The 22,124-nt window shown below is 36.7% G+C and overlaps 1 protein-coding gene across 1 annotated transcript in view; it reads right to left on the reverse strand.

Annotated features, from left to right (window-relative positions):
- SNX24 (sorting nexin 24) overlaps nucleotides 1-22,124 on the reverse strand; it is an 87,114-nt gene that overhangs the window by 23,800 nt on the left and 41,190 nt on the right. The window contains exons 2-3 of the mRNA XM_030969241.1: nucleotides 18,130-18,213; nucleotides 11,313-11,417 (exon numbers count right to left, since the gene is read on the reverse strand). Coding sequence (XP_030825101.1) covers nucleotides 11,313-11,417; nucleotides 18,130-18,213 — 189 coding nt within the window. The remainder of the gene's footprint in view (nucleotides 1-11,312; nucleotides 11,418-18,129; nucleotides 18,214-22,124) is intronic.

A 22,124-nucleotide genomic window follows, 5' to 3' on the forward strand; every position in this document is an offset into this window, starting at 1 on the left:
CTTATTTATCAGATTGGGAAAGATAGATTTAATGGTGCTTGCTGGAAACAAGTTCTTTAATTGGAAATACCTGAGTGCTTAGCTCACTTTGTGCTCTGGCAATTAAGGACAATTTGGAAAAGCGTTTTTCCCCCTACTTGATTAGATATCCAAAGAAGCAGACAAAACAAATGACAACACCACCTAGCAATATTGGTTAAAATAAAAGCCCAGCAGCCAAATTACTTACTATGAGAAATGTGAACCATCCCCATCAATTCCAATGCTGTGTTACATTCATTTTGCTGTATCTTTGCCTCCCAAGTAGGTAAACGACAAAATTTCTTTCAAAATGCATAGCTCTATGCCTGCCTCTATACAATTATCCCTTTCCACAAATAAGCCAAATCAACAGAAGAAATTATTTTTCTTGATTAAGCTCCCACATTTCTCTTGGGATGAAACAAAACAAACAATTAATCTTTCCTTATTTGTTCTCAGAAGAACCTGCATCCCTTAAATGTACAATAACCAAGGTACCTGTGGCAGGCAGTCGGCAGCAATTAGGCTTGTGCTGAAAACGAATGGACTAGAGTCAGAATGCCTAATCTGCTGAGAGTTTCTACAGGAGGGCAAGGTTAGACCAGGAAAATTCCCTTGCTATGGAAACACTGTTAAAAATTACCACCTGACTTCAGCATAATTAACAAGGTTTGGGAATTTATATGAACTGAGTAATTGAAAAGAATTAGCAAGAGATATATACATTAATCTTCGCCAGTTACAACATGCCTAATGAAATTAAAGGTTCTACTTCTGCTTCATGCTTTGTTTCTGCAAACTTTTTTCATCTATAGAAGAAAAAGTTTATTAGATAAAGACAATTTTAAGAAATTAAAAAGAAGAAACTGCACCACAAGCCTCAATTTTTACATCAATACTTGAAAATTTTCCTATATATAACTCAAAGTGTTTATCAAAAGTAACCCTCGAAGTTTCTTATTTTAATGTCCATATTTTCAAAGTCTACAGGAAAAATCCATATCAGAGTTATAAATTTAGGCATCATTCAATATGTATTTGTTTGCAAATGTACGTTCACAGAAATCCAAAACTATCTCAATCAAAAAATTCTGCAATGAATGGGTTTAGTAAAATGAGCTTTTTTACATGTAACTAAATCTATATTATATTTGGAGAACACAGACAATAAGCAGGAGGGGGAAAAAAAAGACAATCAAAAGTGATGTGGGTAGAGCTAGACAATGTTAGAGAAGATAACAAACATTTGTTATTCTTCTAAGCTACCCATGACCACAGGACCTTCCCCCCCTTACTTCACCTTGAAATCCTTCAACATCTCTCAGAAAGGAGTCATCTAAGACTGCATAAATGCCAAGAAAAGGCAGCACACACAGACACATGGGAATTATACCTACTGCAGGAGCATTCAATTTACTACAGAACCAAAGAAGAAGGCTCACTACTCTGCCATAAACTGTCTGAGGAAGACTATTTGCCTCTTCCTCTGCTCACCTCTCTTAGCTACTGATAGACCAGCTCTCATGTTTTGCTTAGCAGTCCTTCTTGCAAAGAATTCTTCTGTTCCTATGCTCCTTCCTTTCAACATCTAAACCAGAAGTTCAAGAATTACTGCTTGTTTATTTCGGTATCTTTCTGGTAATCCTCTGTGATTAGTTCCACAGCTTGTTGGGTTTTTGTTTGCTTGTTTCTCTGGTTTTTTCTTCAGAATGGTCTATATTAAATGATACAAACGATATTGGACAATAAAGTTATTATGGCACACTAGAATCAAGCTTTAATTCAGCTTTCTTATGTATAAGGATTTATTTAACGTTGCTTACACATGTAGCATGAACCTACACTACTTTTTCCCCCAGAAGGAGTTCTTTATCCAAAGCACATAGTAAATGGTTCAGTTATTTCATATTTTGTTTTCTTCCTCTGGCTTCCAAACACAGGCTGTGCCTTATGTGCAAATTCAAGTCCTGATGTAAAAAAATAATTATTCACTTATTCATGAACATTTTCCCCCTGCTCTCATGTGCAATTTATAAATGTGTAAAGAATATTAATGGTGGATCTTCACTCACACAAAGAGTGTATGCAGAAGAATGCTACCAGATTGTATAAAGTCAATGCAATCTAGGTCTAAACTATACTCTAATTTAGCGCTGTATACTACTGAACAACCTTAACGAAACATAGTGTGTTACACTATACCTGCAATAATAAAATACTCCTTCAGCAGAAAATAAGTTTATCCCTTTATTAGCAATTCATTAACTTAACAGACTAATTTTGAAGAAAAAGCTGGGGGAAACCTGAATCGTTCTACCAAACTTCAGTTGGTGATAATAAGACTGCAGGAATTACTGCCCCCTCCTTCCTTCTTTATTACAATGGACAAACATTTTTTGACTTCCTTCCACCTTCACCAAAGACCTTAAGCAAATCTATTAAATACCTATTAAAGAAAAAGAAAATTTACTGCCTACACATCAAATGTGGAGCTGCATTCAGGAAAAGGAAGGTAACTTTTTTACCACAGCTAAATTAATTAAGTATTTCATACTTTGTATGGATTTAGAAGAAATCAGGGCTGTTAGAATAGTCATCAGCAGATTAGAGGAGTGTGCCAGCCTTTGAGTTTTAATACCACTAGTTCTGCTTTCATAGATTGTGACTTAGATAGAGAACTTAATTTCTTTCTCTCTCCTCTTAAATATTTTCCACTTATTCTCAGCATGTATAGTCATGACAGAGACCATTTCTCACTATATGGAAGTGCATGATTAGTACACTTTGATATTCATCCTAAGTTTGGCAAAAGAATGTAATACAATATCATTATGATACACAGTATAATGAAAAGGGAACAAGCACTTCAACATGGTTTCTAAATCTGTCACAACTACTAATATAAGTTCTGTGCTTAACTGAGTAAAATTTATTTTGATCACTCTAACATATAAGAGTAAAATAAGAAAGTTCACGCAGCACAATTCTATACAGCAAAACCAAACAGATTATTGAAGATGAAGGAAAAAAATATTAATCATAAATCACAACACAGCACAAGTTGAAAAGCAAAAATTTAACTCCTAAAACATAAACCAGATAATTTTCTGAGCATACTTGAAAAATGCTTTAAATAATTCTTCATAAATCTCTGCAGACAGACACTTAATAAATGGGTCTCCTTTAAATTATCTACAGAATTATTTTGCTTCCCTGTTTTCTTTGGCCTTCTGCTTCCTCTTAACAAATATGCAATCCTGCATGTGTCAGGCACACTACTTTAAAATCCACAGCCATCGAGACCCAGCTATGTATCTTTACCACCAAAGAAACACGTATGCACAACAGAATCTTAAAAAAGCTGGTCACAGCAATGATGGATTTAAGTTATTAACCGATCAAAAAAAGATGGATGGTGGTCTGCTTTTCTTAATCTACATCATCATCTAGATCTATTTAAGGATATGTGGTACACTAACAAACTTAGTTAAGGTTTCGATAAAATCAGTAGAATAATCTGCCCGGTTACATTGAGACTGTATCGATCAATAAAATCACTTGTACTAGGAAAGTACTGTTAAGTACTGACAATCCCAGCCATTAATATTATTTAACACTCGGCTCACAATCTTTAATGAGGACAAAGAACATTTTGTCTTTTTATACTTATCATACCATTGCTTTTCGAACTCCTTACAGAAGCTGCTCAGCCTTGATTACTGCACACTAAATGGAGTTAGAGACAGAAGACACTGAATAATTTTGGATAATGGAGAGAATTTTCAATGTGATTAATAGATGTGGGTGATTCAACAGACTTTCCAGCAAAACATTAGTTAAATCTTATTTCACTGAATCCAACTTTTTTTTGCAACTTTCTAATGCTAGGCCCTTTCTTCTCAGCATATTCTCCTGTATGTAAAATAAAACTGGTTTCCAGAAACAGCAATCAGGAAGATAAGCATCTCTTCTGGACTTGATGGGAATTTTTTTTTTCTGTAAATAAGCCAATTTGATCTTAAATTCGTTAGAAATAGACCTTAACAGCAAATGTGTATATAGGACAAAGGAAAGGACTGCAGAAACCTTTGTGGTGCCTAATGAATGATACAAGGAAGTCAAAGTAATTTCTATCCACTCCTGCTCACAGACATGGGGAATGGTTAAGCAGAAACCTAGTGGGAAAAAAACCCACAGGTTAGGCACACAGAGGATAAGGTGGAGAAGAAAAAAAATAAGCCCACATTTTGCACAAAACTTTCACAGCTTAAAATTTCAACCTCTGAATTCAGCTTTTAAGTATATAAGCAATTACCTCTCATGTGTAAAGCATTTGGTCTGAAAAAGCCTTTACAAGTGGCTTTGCACAGTCACATCACCTGCATGCCTCTTCATTATCTATCTATCTATCTATCTATCTATCTATCTATCTATCTATCTATCTATCTATCTATCTATCTATCTATCTGTCTCTATAGATACATCTCAATTATTCAAGTATGTCTTCTCAACCACATAATCAACTCCTTTTTCTTTTTCAATAGTGGTCATGATATATACAGGGCTCCGTTCTTGAAAACACAATAATGTTTAAACAAATATAATAACAACCTGAAACACAAGCATGTCTCTAACTGATTTAAGGATTATATAAGAAAGGTCATTGCTTCAGACCAAAGATCCATTTAGGACTGTATCCTATATCCCAAAATGGCTATAAATGCATACCAATGAAGAGTATAAATGTGCAAGACTACCATATAAGACATTTTTCTTCAAAACAAAATCAGCTTCAAAAGTTATTTCCAATTAGAGGACCTTCTATGCTTGATATAGGCTATCCTTTCATATACCTTTCCAGCCTTCCAATTGAACTAACTCAAAATTTTTTGTTCACAACACTCTTTGGTGAAGGTACACAGGTATGTGGGAACAATTAAATGCTTGATACAGAATGGATTTTTGAAAATATATAGGAAAAAAAATTGTAATGAATGGATAAATGTGGTGAATGAACATGGACAGAATGGATAAATGTGATGAATGTGAACTGCACAGAAATAAAATTTAAATAGTTGAATATCATTGAATAATTCTAAGATCATTTTGCCACTGCATTTCCATAATTAAATAGTATGCAACTTGATTCATTTTTGTTGAGCAAAGGCAATAAAATGTCCCATAAAAGTGCACCTATCACACACAGGGATCTCAATAATTCTAAACATCTCCAAAAGCACCAGTCACCTCTACAGATATTACACATGTAACATCAAAAACTGTTCCACTTGGAAAGCACTTACAGATTACATCCGATACTAGAGGTCTGTATCAGCTTAAGCCACAATCAAGATCTTCCTGTCTTTATATGAAGTCCTAGTTTTTATTCTGTTTAAGAGAGCTCAGATAACTTTCATGTCCTACTACAGGACCATTTTTTCCTCTACTTCAAAGAGAAGAGAAAACAATGAAAAACCGTGTACATCACCAAGCATTTCTTTTCCCCAAATAAATTTCTTTTCTTTTCTGATCTTACTCCTACTCCAGAGTTCTGAAGCAGGATTTCAGCTGCAATTATAGAACAAGCTATTTGGCTATTGAAAGGCAAAGCTCTAGCAAACACATTATGTAGAGTACTTGCACACTAGCATCAGGAGCCCAGGTGTCTCATTTTAGAGAAGAGATCTCTCCAGTCTTCTTGACAATGGATAAGGTTATAAATGTCTGACTTCACATTCCTTCTTGTTAGAATAGCAAGAGGTCAACAGAAATTGAATCAGTTAAGCAGTGAAGAACTAATGAAGCTCCTCACAAGGTGATGAAAAACTTTCTTCTTCACAATTTGATAAAAAACCCTGAGAAATCACATTAACACAGCCCTCAGAATGATAGTGAAAAGGGACAACGACTGAAGCTTTAGGAAAGCAGAATTCTTATCCCCAGCTGAATATGAAATGCCATACTAAGTTTGAAATGCTCTGCAACAGAGTTTTCAAATCAACAAAAAGAACCTTTCAGTATTTTCAACTGAATCTAAAACTTTTATGAAGTAACATCACAAAATTAGATCAACTTAAAAGAAAATAGTACAAAAAATTTGTTCATATCCACTATCCAGTCAGGAAAGGCTATTTAGTTATTTAAACTTTACCACAAGGAATTACGTATCAATGCTTATTGAAGTAATTAAAGAAAATCATAGTGGCCCATGAAGAAAAGACACCTTGAGCCAAATTTTCTATATTGACAGTTTGTCCTCTGCAGTCTAACTAACTACAGAAATAGCTCATTTGTCCTCATTTTTTGCAATTGCAGTTGAACTGTTCCCCCAAAAAGAGTAAAAAAAAGCAATATAATAATGTGTACTTTTCTTCTTTATATTTCTGATGAGCTTACTCATAAAGCAACTACACATTATTCATTACATTATTACATTCACTGTTTTCCTAACTCCACCCTGCTGGAAACTAAGACAGCTAAGGAGTATAGAATTGGAATTTTAATTTCTTAAAAGAAAAATTATAACAGATATGGTTTTACTTATGGTTTTCAGGAAAGACTGGTAGTTAAAATATTTTTAAAGAGAATTGCATTCTGATGAATACTGAAATATAGGTCAAAGTGCTTCTCAGATCTCCAGATTATTTCCTTAAATGGAAAACAAATCTCTAGTCATGTTTCATAAATGTCATAATTCATTTTTAAGATTTGGATTCCTGAAACTACTGGAATGTTGAAGTTCATCAAGTCTTCATGTCTCACAGCCAAGGAGCACTTTAACCAATCTTATCTCCAGGAATCAGGACTGTTCTCTTTGTAAAAAGTTCAAGAATAAATAAAAGGCAAGTATGTTTTCTTGACCTCAGCCAAGAGAGAAATATTAGCTCTACATATTAATTCTGGTTAGAGACATATGTACATAGAGACCCTAAATTTATACAGAGAACTTCAGAAGGTCTACAACTCTCTGTTTTATATTAGAGCCTTGCTAGTCACAAGAAGAATTTGTTCAGGTCACCCAGACCACATGAAATGAGTTAGTACTCTGAAATTAATAAAAAATATGGGCCTCCTTCAAAATCTCTCCCTATAAGCAAATTATTTCAGTGAAGACTAGCAGCAGCTATCAAGTCTCATGCTGAGGTGTGGGTGCCACTTCAAAGAGAATTCTGTTAACGATGCTTGTTATCTTGTTGGACTGATGATATCAGCAAATGATGAGATTTCTTTGGCCCAAGGGGGTTGAAAATATCTATTCCATTGAACTTTAAAAGGCAGACCTGTCAAAGGGCAAGTCCCTGGGGTAGACAGACTGGATGGCAATAACATCCAGTGTCAGCTTACTGGGACAAGGATATGACCTAACTCCAAATGAGCAGGTGGCTAGATCAAATTCTTCCCCATTACCAATTCACAGGAAATAAACTCTGTAAAAACTGCATCTCCAACAGTATATAAAATAAAATGTATTTTATTTTATATGTATATTTTAAATGTAACAAATACTGATCTGATCCAAAGCAGCGGCAGCTGCTCTGATAGCCAGTTAGATGAGGTCCCTCCAGTGTCACCCCTCAACGTTCAAAATAAGACCCCAACTACCTGTTCACTTGATGCATCTACAAAATGACTTACTGAACTCAGACACAGTAAAAACTGTGGGAGTTTTCAAGTGATTTATATCTCATTTAAATACACATACAAACCAAATCATATTTCGTATTGCTTTGTGATAAGTCAGTCCAAGATTGGACAGTGGATAAAAAAAACCCAAACCAAACAAACGCCATCCAGAAGCTACAATGCTGGTTATCAATCTGCTTCATCATCTTCCACACTTACCTTCACCTTGTAGTACTTTAAAGCAAATACACTTATCTACACTCACTACCATGAGGAGTCACAGGTTTTCAGGGCAGATCTTTTACGCAGTCCTTCTCAAATTATAGGCGCCACCTTATACAACCAGCTGCTTAAAATCTTTATCTTCTACCTTTCTTCAACACAAAGCTCCTCATGAAGCTTATCAAGAGAAGATATTTCTAACTATAAATAAATATGAAGTCCAAATCTTACTGCATACTAAAACTACTATCAAGAGAGATTTTTGTTAGCAATAGTGTAACCCAGTGCTTTATTTTACAAATTTAAAATCAAAACGACCTGGATTCTCATCTCTGCTGTACTGCAAGCTACAAGATTAGATATACAAGTAAGTAACCATAAAGTTACCTAGCCAATGGCCACTACAAGGTAGTAAAAGCTGGTTAAGTACTCTTCTACTGGCAGTAACAGGTGTTTTGAGATTCAAAGGAGACCAAGGGGAGGCATCATTTTCAACATCCTCAGGAGAGGAAGAGGAGGGGTAGGCACTGATCTCTCCTCTGTAGTGACCAGTGATAGGACCCAAGGGAATGGCCTGAATTTGTGTCAAAGGAGATTTAGGTTTGATATCAGGAAAAGTTCTTCATCCCAAGGGTGGCTGGGCGCTGAACAGGCTCCCCAGGGCAGTGGTCACAGCACCAGCCTGACAGAGCTCAACAAGTGCTTGGACAGTGCTCTTGAGCACATGGGGTGACTCTTGGGGCTCTGCTGTGCAGGGCCAGGAGTTGGACTCAATGATCCTTGTGAGTCCCTTCCAATTCAGTTTATTCTCTGATTCTGTGATTTTCTTATTTAGCAAAGACTAAATCAGCTAAGCTTATGTGCTTTGTGCTGTAGTTTAAGCTCATGCACAGACATTTACCATGATAAACAGAGTAGTAATAGCTTATTTCTTCACACTAATTTGCTTTAATGTTTGGGGCCACAATCTGTCATTCACTTATCTTTGCATCTGTTTCCTCATTAATAAATTAAACATAATCCTTCTTTCCTCTTGTCAGTCAGTTGATTGTTCTCAGTATTCACAAGGACTCTGTAAATATTATACATGCAGTTGAATTACTAAGCATATTAGTGCTCTAGTCAATTGTTTCACAGTATAAAAAACAAAAGTAACACATTCCAGTCAAACTTGTAAAATATGAAAGTCTTACTTAAAAATAGTGTAGATAAATCATTCTTTCAAAATTCTAATAATATTGGTCTACTATAACAAGAAAAAGTCCTGATGCAACCTTTCAAAAACAGAAGTAAAATAAGCAGTCTTATGACAATTAGCTGCCAGTGGGTACTGATACATTAAAAAATAATAAATAAATACTCTTTGTAGGTCACAATTTAATAATACTTCATTTATTTGTAATTTTGGTGCTCTTCAGAAAGATATAATGAAATGTTTCTGAGCTCCTGTCCATCCACTCCAAGAAACAAAAAACATGTGCTGAAAGCATTTAGAAGGGCGGTTTCATCATGAAAAGATTACAAAAAGTAACAAGGTCCTGCCAACTGCAGCATCTTCTGTCTTAGACAGAGGAATGTCTTGCTTTCTTTATTACTTAGTAGAGAATGATTCTACCACCCTCATTTCATGTCAATATTTTTATCTACATTTAATTACAGGCAACTATTTAGCTGAAAATTTCTTAAGAACCCAATTAGGTTAGACCTTGTCAGGTACAGGTCTGTATTTGATGGCCATCTGCATGGTATGAATTCATTGAACATTTTATCTATGTAATACCTTAGTATTTGCATATGGTTCTGGCTGGTTTTACACGAAACAGTTAATGACTGGCATGTCTTCATAAAAATTTATCTGCTGCACAAATGTCTGGCTACAAGCCACTGACTAGTGACAGCAGTAGCCAAACAACTCCTACAGATAAACTGTCAGTAGTACCACCTGAAAACATGTTTGCAATATTTTACATAAATGGTGTTAAATAAAAAACTGATCACATTTTCTGAAATTGTAGTATATTTCTACACTGTGCTTTGGCAAATGCTTGGCACTATTAAAAAATGCCTCATAACTGAAGTGCCTTAGTACGAAATTTTTATTGTCTAGAACCAGGCTCTAATTATCTTAAATGTTAAAATTTTGCTGATGATTAATTCTGCTTTCTACTAGTGGGCACAGAAATTAACTACTATGACAAAAGTATTAACAACTTTTCTTCTTGTTTAAATTAGTATGCACATTGGTATGCATATAACTTAGAGGCTTGTCATGTTTTTAAACAAACGATGCCCAGCAGTCCCTTCCAACCTAAACCACAGCATGTTCCTATGACAGCCAACAGCAATAGAATAGAGGTAGAGTTAATCAAACGTGCAAGACTGCAAAAGAACAAGAACTGACTAACTCTTCCAGTAGGGGGAGATGTTCTTTTACAGTTTATCAGCAATTAAAAGTGATAACCAGATTACCTCTCTACCTTTTTAACGAAATCAGCTGCTTAAGACTAACTGGTACATGTGCCTTGGTAGTGATTATGTCCAAAAGAAAGTTGTATGGAAATCAGAAAAACCAAAAATTCACTGCAAGTGGCCAATATGAGTAAAAATAGAAGACTGTTATTCTTGCCTTCCTCCCAAAACAATTATGTTTTGATATTTTATTTCTATGAACCCCTTCAGTAAAACAGCCCTTGGATTAGTGTAGCTGAAAGTGCAGTGAACTGGGAACATGTTTAGAGGGACACCTTCATCTGGCTTTGCCACCAGAGAAACAGCCATGAACATACACCACAGGACATTTTTTAAAGCAATCATGGTGACAACAGAAATTCCATTTATTAAAAATGAATGTGATATATTCCTGATATATTTAGATGTCTATACAATTGCATCATTCCTGAAGACTCCTTTTATTGTCTTTATCAAAATCGTGACCCATCTAGGTAGAACCTAAGACTTAAGGCAAATGTCCAAACCAAATGAGATTAATATGAGATGACAGGTGCCTATTTCACCTAGAGGAGCAATTCATATACAGGCACGTATAGCAGAGTGATATGAATTTAATGAGCTGATGCTTCCCTAGTCTGTTTAAATACAGGTGAGCTAACTGAAGCTTCCTTATAGTTTTTCTGCAACATTTTTCATTGGTATAGCCAGAACAACTTTGGAAAGAATAACATTATTTTCCCCATTTTAGGCGGAAGAATATGAAGGTTCACCAAAGTCAATGAGCAGCCTTTGGAAAAATCAGGGAAAGAAATGCAAAACAGTCTGGATTTCTAGCTGGTAGTTCTGCTAAGTGAACAGAAATCACTGCTGCTGGTAAGTATACAGATCACTTCCCACTTCTAAAATTGCCTATCAGTAAATGCCACACTTCCTACTTTCTAATGCTGTAGAAATAGATGCTGCTTTTACTTTCAGCAGGCTGCAATGAGACACACCTGCAAGTACAACTCCAAGCCTTGTCGTCGCTGCTCCAGGACCTTGGGGACCCAGTTTCTCACATGCTTTGAAGGGATCTCTGGTGTTCTTATGAACTTCTTGAGCTGCAAGAAAGAAAGAAAGAAAGAAAGAAAGAAAAAGAAAACCAAAAGCATAAAAACCTATGTATTGAGGACAACAGCATGGAAATGAAGTTACTTACAATCATCTCCCTGAAATAATAACAGCTGTCATACCTACAGAATGCGGTTAAAAATCTTCACATCCAGTTGCTCTGGATAGTAAAGAGGAACCCTACTAACAATCTTTCATGACTAATAGCCTGAAAATGAAATAGCAACCACTACATGAGAATATTTGAAATTAGATTTTCCCATTAGTCTACCTGGGACAATACCTCACAACATTACCATGACACAACCGGATATTACCTTGCCAAGTGCAGTGAACACACGATGATGGCTTTTAATTCCAGACTTAGGCAATTATAAACAGGTGTGAAAAGTACAAGGAGGAGTGCTAACCATTTCTCTAGAGAGCTGGCAATCAAGAGAGAAAAATATTGATGCTCTCAAAGTGTACCAAGAGATTGACAGTCTGTGTTTAATATCTTACACAGAGAAACAGCAAGATTGTCACTGATTATATTTCAAAGAAGCTCCATAACTATTCTTCTAAAGATTCCCACAGGAAACCTTACACATGTATCTACATAGATCTATATATAACATGTATCTATATAGATCTATATACACACACACACACACATATATATATTTATATATGTATACATATGATAGTATATACAAAGACAAAAACATTCAACCTGAGAACACTAAAAATCCCCTTGGTGGAGCAACATGTTTTTTTAAAATCAAAAACCATTAATGTTTTACTGAAAACTACAGAGCAAAAATAATAACTGAAATAGACTTTATTGGATTTTAATAGAAGGTGGCATTCTTTCTGTTGGATATTGCCTCTGAGTAAATCTGAAGCAAAGAATGCAAGGACAGAAACTCAAAATTGACTTTGACATGCATACCCATGGGAGACTGAGAATTTACATTTCATCTTTGAGCTTGCTGGGATGTCACTATAGGAAAAAGCAGTGGCAACATATCAACGTCTCTGCAATCACAAGTATCGAAGCTGCAGCCGGGAAACCTCAATTGCTCTGGAAACATTTTGCAACTTCCTTATTTCTTAACAGTGCTAAATTACAATTAAACGTGAAGTGAGAAAAACAACTTGAAAATAAAACTCCAAATCCAGCTACGTTTACTAACTGATCTCAAAAACAGAATACAACCCCCCATTCTTCCCTCTAAATTGATTGGGGATGTTGAAGAAACTTCGGTCACTGCTGTTGCGAACTATGACAGCACCTGCAGGCAAGCAACAAATGAAAAGAACGCTCCAGATGAGTGCAGACAAATCTGAAACTATACAAGCGTCCACCAAGACCCAGCTGCTTACAAGATAAATACTCTGTGGCTGGTAACTCAGCTGATGATTAACAATCCCCTTATGCTCTGTGGCCCTGTTACATATAAAACATCCAAACCCCAACTATTTAATGTGCTGGCATAGATACTGGTTGTACGTATAAAGCCAACATTATACAGATATACAAAAGATATATTAAAAGCCCATTTTCTTATGCTTACAATAATCCAGTCATATATATTGCTATAAATAATTATAACAATGTCAAGGAACATTAAGCCAAACTATGTATGTATTAGCTGTATTGCTTCAGACTTGTCCCAACACAAAACAAAACATTTTTATCTGAGGACTATTACTGCCCACAGTACCTTCCTGTCTGTAACACTGACCTAATGCCTATTGACACGCTGTAGTCTCTATTTCCTGAAAGACCTAAAGATGGTGAACATGATCAAACAAAGAGTTATTTGTCCAATTGTGGAAAGACAATATGATGTAGAGTATACACTAGTTATTCTAAAATTATAGACAACTTGCAAAAAAAAGATGTTTTACACTTCAGTTTTTTGCAAATTTCACTGCAGTGGTTTTAGCATTGTGACCTTCTAGCATAATTGTATTTTAAAAGAACTACCAATATTTATTAACATATGGGGAAAGAAGTATAAAAAGATATTTGGGGATAAATATGAACAAATGGTTGTATTTTAAACTATGTTATACACCTAGAAATAATTTAATTCTTGCTAAAAAACTTTCCAAATAAGAATAATAAAACTTTTGTTCAGACATATATAATACTGTAAAGGGTATGGTGCGTAGCCTGACAGGCAAGGTATGTTGTTCATAATCATGGCAAAACATAATGGTCTATGCAAACTATTTCACAGAAGCCAACATCCGTGGGTCGTTTCTGTGAAAAGTATAAATTGTACTCTTGGTGTAATATAGAAGTCTTGAAAATATTTTAAACCTTTTCCACTACAGCCAGATTACACAGGAAGTGGGGATTTACTTTCTTATACAACTGGAATCTATGAAAGATTGAACCCAAGACAGAAATCCAGATGTGTTCTTGAAAACAGCTTTGTTTAAAAAATATAATTAATCAAAACATTGATTGGCATTCTGATGAATGAATAATGTCTTCTAACAGTCCTCCTTCCTCCCCACAATGCCAGTGAGGCACACTGTTCTCCAGCAAAAGGCATAATCTCCTCATCAGCCTCTACGTCCATTTTCTACCACAGGTGTTCTCTACAGAAACTTTATTTCTCCTGTCTACAGACATCTCCAACATTCAGGGCACCTTGAATATGCAGCAAGTCTAAAGAGACCTTTCCAATTGCCATGTACTCACAGGAATTTAGAATGAAACATACATTTCAAATTAAAGGGGAAGAGAGGAGGATAAAGACCATATTGGCATGCTGATAGCAAACTGATGCAAATACTTTCTCTAGGATTTTTGTAACGCTGAAAGCACTAAGGTTCAGAATATGAGCTGTTCAACAATACTAACCAAAATTTTACAACTTCAAAAAGTAAGACTTATTGGAAAGGTATATTGTTACAAAGATATTATATATGTTTTGCATCTGTGCAGGAACAAATAAGGAAAAGTCTCTATTCCTTTGCAGAGTAATATAAATAGCAAGTGAATAAGAAAACAAAACAAAGTGAAATGTGGTGCAAAGTGCCTGGTTAGAATATCTGTTTTTCAGATTTGTTTATTTTGCTGCTATTTCTGCAGAGAGAGAAAGGGGGCATCACTTATGGTTTTTCTGGTGTTATAAGAAATCTCTGCAAAAGGAGTTATTGCTGTGAAAATGGTGTACAGGAAGACAAATCTGAGAGTGAGACTACGGTCATCCATGACTTTTACGTGGAGTAATTGTGCAGCTCCAGAAATTACAGTGAAGTTAGACCAGCTGTCCCATCTCTCTGGCCAGCTGGGAGAATGCCAGTTATGTGATGTGGACCCTCCACCAGTTCTGCTACATGTCCATCCTGCGATGGGCTGAGGACAAGCCCAAGTACCCCCTCTGCAAGAGGAGCATACTGTCAGTCTTGCAATCATTTCAGCTCGATGATGACTGCTTGGAGCATGTCACCATACCCCTGTGACATGAGTCACCCACCAGGTGGGTGTGGCTCTGGGACATCCATCATCCTGGAGCACCACAAAGGTGGGCTTCAAGAAGGAGTGCTCAGGTGTCCTGTGGGTGGCATCCAGCCTCCGTGTGCTCATTGAATTGCTTTCAGAACCATGGTATGCTCCTCCAGACACTGCAACCATGGATCCATCACGGGATGGAGATATTTGGCAACAGTGTTGGATGAGCCATGGTGGAAGACACCATCACAACCATCCCAACCAAACACAGGATGAATGCAGAGCTGCTGGGCTGGATGCTGGGGCGGTCCCTCCAAAACTGCGTAGTGACATTCATGCAGCAGCGTGCGTGTGTTGCTGTGCAGTGCAGCAGCAGAAAGGCCACCTCCTCCACTGCTGCTGGTGGGGATCCTGGCAGCCACCCGTTGGCTCCCATTGCCATTCTACAGAGCAAGAAGGGCCCCTGGCTGAGTCAGGGAAGGCTGTGCCCAGGGCTGCTACTTCCAAATGGCACAGTAAATGCTCCCCTGAAGGGTCACAGCAACTCCTAAAGAGAAGGGAAAGAGACCCCCAAGGCCTCTCCAGCAAACAAGAGACCAGCACCACATCAGTGATGTTGGAAGGTGCCTTGGAACATGGCTAAAACAGGACTGGGCATCAGCTGTGGAATGTGTCAGCCCTTAAAAGCTCCCAGCCCCAACTCCTGAAATAAAATAAATATACAAATCTATGGGGAAAGTCTCAGTGTTATTAACAGTATAGATTCTGGCCTCACTCTTTTTTGCTTTTTTGCCAGGTAGGATGGAATGTTAATCCTGATGGCTCCTTCTACTTGTGTCAGGTACTGTATCATTACTCCTCTACATGCAAGCACTGCCCAGCTGATCCTGGGACAGGCGTTCCCAGATGGGGTCTCCAGACCCAGCCCATGACCCACTGCTCATCACCCCAGGCCTTTTTCCTCTTCTCTGTACCTTCTGCTCCATGTCCCTGGGCTCTGCTCTCGTACCAGCCTGCACTGCCTGGGGCAGCCTTCCTACAGCAGCACCCAAATCTCTCCTCTTGCCTGGAGACACAATTTGGTGCTGCTCTCTACACCATGCCAGTCATACCCTGCCACAGCAGAAGCCCAAGAAGGGGAATTATAAAGTCCTGCCCCTGTGAAGGAACAGCTGCACAGCTGCCCAGATGGTGAGCAGCCTGGGAAAGGCTTCTGCCCACAGCCACAGGCTTTCTTATCCCTTTTCCATATCCAGCCTTGGTGTTGGCTTTTCTTCTCCTTTGCTTGCAAAGGACCCACCTGTATGTGCTCAGCAGATAGATACCAAGTGGCTGAGGACACTGAGTTTGCTTAGTTTGGAGAAAAGTATGATGAGGGGTGATGTCATTACTTCCTGAGAAAGGGAAGTGGAGCAGGAGGTGCTGAGCATTTCTCCCTGGGATCAAGTAACAGGACATGTGGGAATTGCTCATAGCTGTGCCAGGCGAGGTTCAGAGTGAACATTTCTTTACCAAGAGGATAACCAAACACTGAAAGAAGCTTCCTTAAGAGATGATGTCCTCTTAAGGATGTCCCAAGCCTGTCAGGGACATTTGAACAATGCCCTTAATATAATGCTGTAATTTCTGGTCATCCCTGCATTGCTTAGGCAGTTCGACTATATAATTGTACATCTTTTCCAACTGAAAATATTCAATTATATTTCTAATTCTAATTCTATACTACATTACATTATACAGTACTATACTATTCTAACAATAGGAGACTGCCTACCTGGATAGGGCACATTTTAAGGATATAAATCCTGATTTTTCCCTCTTAATGTGCCCTAGCCTATTTCACAGAATAAATTCTATTCATCTGCTTTACCTTCAACTGCAGAATCATTTTCATCTGTAAAACAAAGCACTCATATATCACAAGGCTTAGTAGTGGGTGAGTGAGTTATTTTACTGTTTCTGGCAGTGTTGCTTATTTGGTTTCATATTTAATATGAACACAAGAATGACAATATCTGAGACATATCTGTAGTAAAACAATAAACAAGGAAATGAGTATTAATAAATGGCAGATGATACCACTACTGAGGCAAGAAGCAAATAGGCAAGAAGCACTAGCACATCTTAATTATGGTGCAGTAAAACAAATGGGTCTTGTCTTTAGATTTTGATGGGTCAATAGTTGCCTTTTGCTCAGACAAGTTTGCTTAAACTTATTCACCTTACAAGCCTGGCAAAATCATCCTCAGGTTAATGCTTCTTTCCTGAGCTAATTCAGGACCACCAGCAAACATAATGGTGGAAATAAACTCCTCTGAAGTTGCACTGGCAGGAGCTGTAAATATCCATGCTGGTGTCTGTTATTTGCAGAGGAAGCTCTTCCACAATGAAGGCAAGCAACGTCACTCAAAGTAGCTGATTGTGCCCACACCCCACTGCCACTCAGACCTACAAACCAAGAGACGTTTAGTTGACCCAGATCCTAGGACTGAAGCTCTTCAGAACAGTCCCACTGCTGTTAATGGGCTGCAATGCTCCTCCAGAATTCTCCTTCACAATACCTGGCCTCCATAAAGTAAAGAAAAAAAAATAAAGCTTGCCTTTCAGCAGCACAACTGCACAGCAGTCTTTCAGTTCAGCTTGGAGAGAAAAATTCATACTTTAACAAACAATGGTCAAAGCAATTTACAGAAGTATTAGTGGATAGCCACCCTTGAAAGCACCAAGCTCCCTTCTATATGTTACTGAGATGATTCAATAGACAAGCTTAGCATTTATTTTATATTACATTAATTGAGATGCTTTACTCAGTCATTTTCGTATCTGGTTTTCTCATGTACAAAAGTTGTTTCCTCATCTTTACATCTGGCAGGTTAGCAACAAAATGTATAGATCTAACAAATTATTTGCCTAACTGGGAAAAAAACCACTCTATTTGTGGTTGACATGGGATTTATTTTGTGACTTTACAAGAAGACAAAAGCATACTACAGACAGCATTTTAGCCATATGGCATGTAAACAATAATCAAAAAGAAAATGAGACTTAGTAATTGTGAGAAATCATCACGTGCTTCTGCAAAACAAAGAAATTGAGTTAGGTAGGAATTAATTTCCAGAGGCATGAATCACAGGATGTATTTTTATGATAAACCATGTACAAGAGAGAGGAAAACCACAATTACAAGAGAGAGGAAAACATCACTGAGGCAAAACAAAGCAACATATTATAAAGTAAAAGATCATTACCTTTTTATGAAGTGCATGGAATTCACTATACCTCTTCTCCACAAAATGTTTCCTTCCACTCACCAGAACTTCTATTTTAAAAACCTGAAAATTATAAATAATAAAAAAGAGGGTAATGTTACTTGCTCAAAACAGTTCAGTGACATGGCTGTGACTGCACATTTTACCACAGTCATTCTTCTAAGTGGTCCCAAAAAACCCAATGTGGCTCATGAGCTGCAGAAGTACAACAGTGATTATTGCTAAATATGGCTGAATCTTCTGTTAACCTGTTCTTTCAACAAACACATAAAAAAACAGCTTAAGCGTGGACTATATGCTTTACATTAAAAACCAAGCATTAAAATATCTCCTTTCAGAAAGATACAGTATACTTTGAACTAATAAAAATAAAAAATAATGGTAGGGACAGAAAAAAAAACAGGGAGAAATTGGAAGGGACAGAAAAAAAGAAAACAGGGAGGGGTTTAATTCTTCTCCCTTTCTTAAAATGCAGCATACTAATACATTCACACATGTCCAATAAGAGCTGGACAATATATGCATTATGTTATGCATGGAAATAGAGAAATAAATGCAAGCACTATATTCTAGGCTGATTTCTTCCTAACCTACAAATTCACCTCTAGTCTCAATTGAACTTGTGCTATGTACGCTCTATGAAAAAACAAAACAAAACGCACACAGGGCAAATGCTTGTTTTCTTTGTATGATACATGTGACAGCTTTTGCTGCTGCCTCTGGAAGGTTGAAAGGCCAGGAGAAGCAACTCTCTGGATCCACTAATTAGTAGTCACTAACATGACATTTTCTTGATTCTCAGGTCAGCAGTTCAGTTTCGAGGGCAAGTGATGAGAAATATTTTGAGGTACTCAAGAAAATACGGTCTATTAAACGAAGACAAAATCAACAGAGAAGTAATACAGAAAAGGTGCCTGTTCTATCTAGGAGTTCTTTGTTTTCTGTTTTGCCCAGAAAATGTTGGAAATAATTATTTTCAGGACAATGAGAAACAATGTTCAGCACAGATGATCACATCAAGACCCAAAACTTAGCCAAATAAAATGTTCTTTGAAATAAACTTGCAAACCGTGTTTATGCCTGAATGCAGAAAAAAGGGGTTTCTGTCACAACATGCCCAGCTAGCATTGATCAGAGCAAACCCTGACATACCATAGTGGATAAACACTTTCTACTGTCCACTAGAACCTGCCTTTCAAACAGGTCAAAATGCTATGGTTTTCACTGGCTAGCCAAACAACATTAAAAACAGACAACATTTTATTTAATCCAGACTGAAATGCTTTTACTTTTGTTTGAACACAGTATGGATAGGACCACAGCCATTTCCCGCCAATATTTACATTACCAAAATTCGTTTGGGTTGCTGTAATAACCTGTGCTACATTCTACATCTTTGAACAGGACTATGTCTGTGTCCTAACAGTACAAGCAGATGATCTTATTTGGGTGCATTGATTTCCTGCCCCCCACCCCCCTTCTATCTAGATTACTTTGGAAGGAAAGCCAGCAACTATGAAACAATTTTCCTCCACACATGAAAAAACTCCAAGGCACCCCTACAACTTTAGGTTCAGAGCTGTAAAGAGAATCATACACAAAGGAAAATCAATGGAGACATTTCTCTTTAGTTAAGTCTTAACATACTAATTAAATGAGAGGAAAATATTATTTACATTTCATATTCTACACACTACATGAAATAAATAGTTTTGCAAGAAACAATTTGTTTTGGATTGCACAAGAACAAAGGAGTTTTTAGGATAACTTGTTAGAAAGAATGGGTAACAAAATATAAAAGCAGTTAAATGAAAAGTGATCATGGGTCTCTAGCTAAGGTGTTGCAACAGTTTTGTATTTACTTGATATTAAATCTCCAGGAATTACGAGGAACTTATAACACCCACTTACACGTAAGTCAGCTAAGACTCACTCACCGCTTTAAGTTTAGCACTTCTGTTGGCTACAGGATTTACCAAACCATTTGGAGAAGTCTAAGGGGCTCCTCCCTCAGCTACAACCACTCCCTTGGCAGGTAACTTTCTTGTGAATCACAGGTTGGCAGTGAAGTTCCATTTTGATTTTATTCATTTGTGTGTCTTCAGAGAAACATCTGTCCCTCTGAAATCTAAAAACTCATTTTTTCATAAAGGAGAATAGTTGGATTATGTGAAATGAAATATAAATCCCTATGTGGACCTTGTTTTCAAAGAACGTATCTATTTTGTTCTGTGTTTCAACATGGGTTAAGAAACCACATAAATGGTTTCAGAACACCAAAAACTATGCTACATTTATTTATTTATTATGCTTCATCCTCTTGAGTTTCATAATTTTTGCAAATGTAATGACATTGAACAATGTACTTGACAGTTGCTTTCACAGAAGGTGAAAGAAGGAAGCATTAGCTTCTCCTGAAAAGTAATGTTATTTCAAAACACAGACACTGCCACCCTTACACCCTCAACTCCTTGCACCAGTGTAAAGGCTTTAACTTGCCCCTCACTATCCAGAGGCCTCAGATCCAGCTTTAAAAGACACCTAAAATTTACTAAAGCAACAGCAACTGCTATGGTTGAAGTTGAGTATCACTGAAAACAAAACCGTGCAAATGATATTTCTAATCTACTCATTGTGGCACCTAGACCTTGGAAATATAAAGAAATTTGTGAGAAATAAGTGGACAACCCAGAAATGTTTTCATCTAATTTAAATCTAAATATTAAACTGATTTACAAAGTAATTTGTAAAGTAGAAATGCAAGAAATAACACAATTATGTTTATAAACTTGTATGATTACATGACTTAACTCAGACTGCATAAATTGCAGGTTTGCCTCATCACTATTTACCGGATCACAATTCACAAGAGCAAATTAAAAAACATATGACTTAGTTTCTGTGCCACTGTTTCATAAAATGACATGGCTTTGTGTGAAAGACAAAAAATACATTAAGCTGAGAGAAAGATAGGATCTCTTAATGGATACAAAATAGCTATAAGCAAACCTCGCACAAATTTAACTGTGCAATTGCAGGCCCTGGCAGAAAAACAATATAAGGAAACTGGTGAACATAGATGAAAGTGCCAAAATAAAGACGGAAGAACTATGGGGGAAAAATTGCAACAGTGCTAGGAAATTACTTTTCTAGTAAAAATGTTCATGTTCCTTGAACAGATAACTCTCAAAAGATAGATGACTTTTTATAAGTGAAAGATACTTAAATGAAAAATGCAAGAATTAATCTCTGAATTAGACAAGCAAAACACTTTTCCCATAGCCATTGGAATACCAGAAATTACACTTCCCTGAACAATTTGCAGTTCACCCTGACTAGGACATAAGGGACCACAGATTTTAAGACACCAATTAGAAAACTCCAAGAGTACTTTGAAACTAAAAACATCTCACTGTTCTTGGTTGCTACCACAATAGTTATCAGTGATGTCCGCACATAGTTACAAGATCATTAGCCATTAAAAGCATTCTTCCAACAGACTTTAAAACACATTAACAATGCACGGGGCAAAAATCTCTGCATTGGATATCAGTATGAATAATGCTCATTTCTTAAGCTAGCAGAATTGCAGCTCTGCCACCGTAATTCATAACCAAATTTGTGATGAAAATTTCAAAAGAAGAATTCCTAAGGTCTTTGTTAATAAAATCGTAAAAACTTTCAGGTCTGAGTATAAAACAAATTTACACATAATTTTTTTCCCCCTCTTCACTTTGTTCCAATTATATGGATTACATTCAGATCCTGGAAACCATTTTCTTTTCTTATTGTTAGCAACCATCCCTGATTTTTGCCATTTTCCTGAATTTATCTGTTTCTGATCATTACCAAACCTCTAAATGAATGGTCCTTTTTCGATACTTTCAAGAAGAACATATACATTTCTCTTCTTGTTGCAGAACCTTGACAGTTCTACATAGCAAATAAACTGGATTATATATGGGCAAAATTTG

The sequence above is a fragment of the Camarhynchus parvulus genome, chromosome Z (assembly GCF_901933205.1).
Source record: "Camarhynchus parvulus chromosome Z, STF_HiC, whole genome shotgun sequence".
Taxonomy (NCBI): Eukaryota; Metazoa; Chordata; class Aves; order Passeriformes; family Thraupidae; genus Camarhynchus; species Camarhynchus parvulus.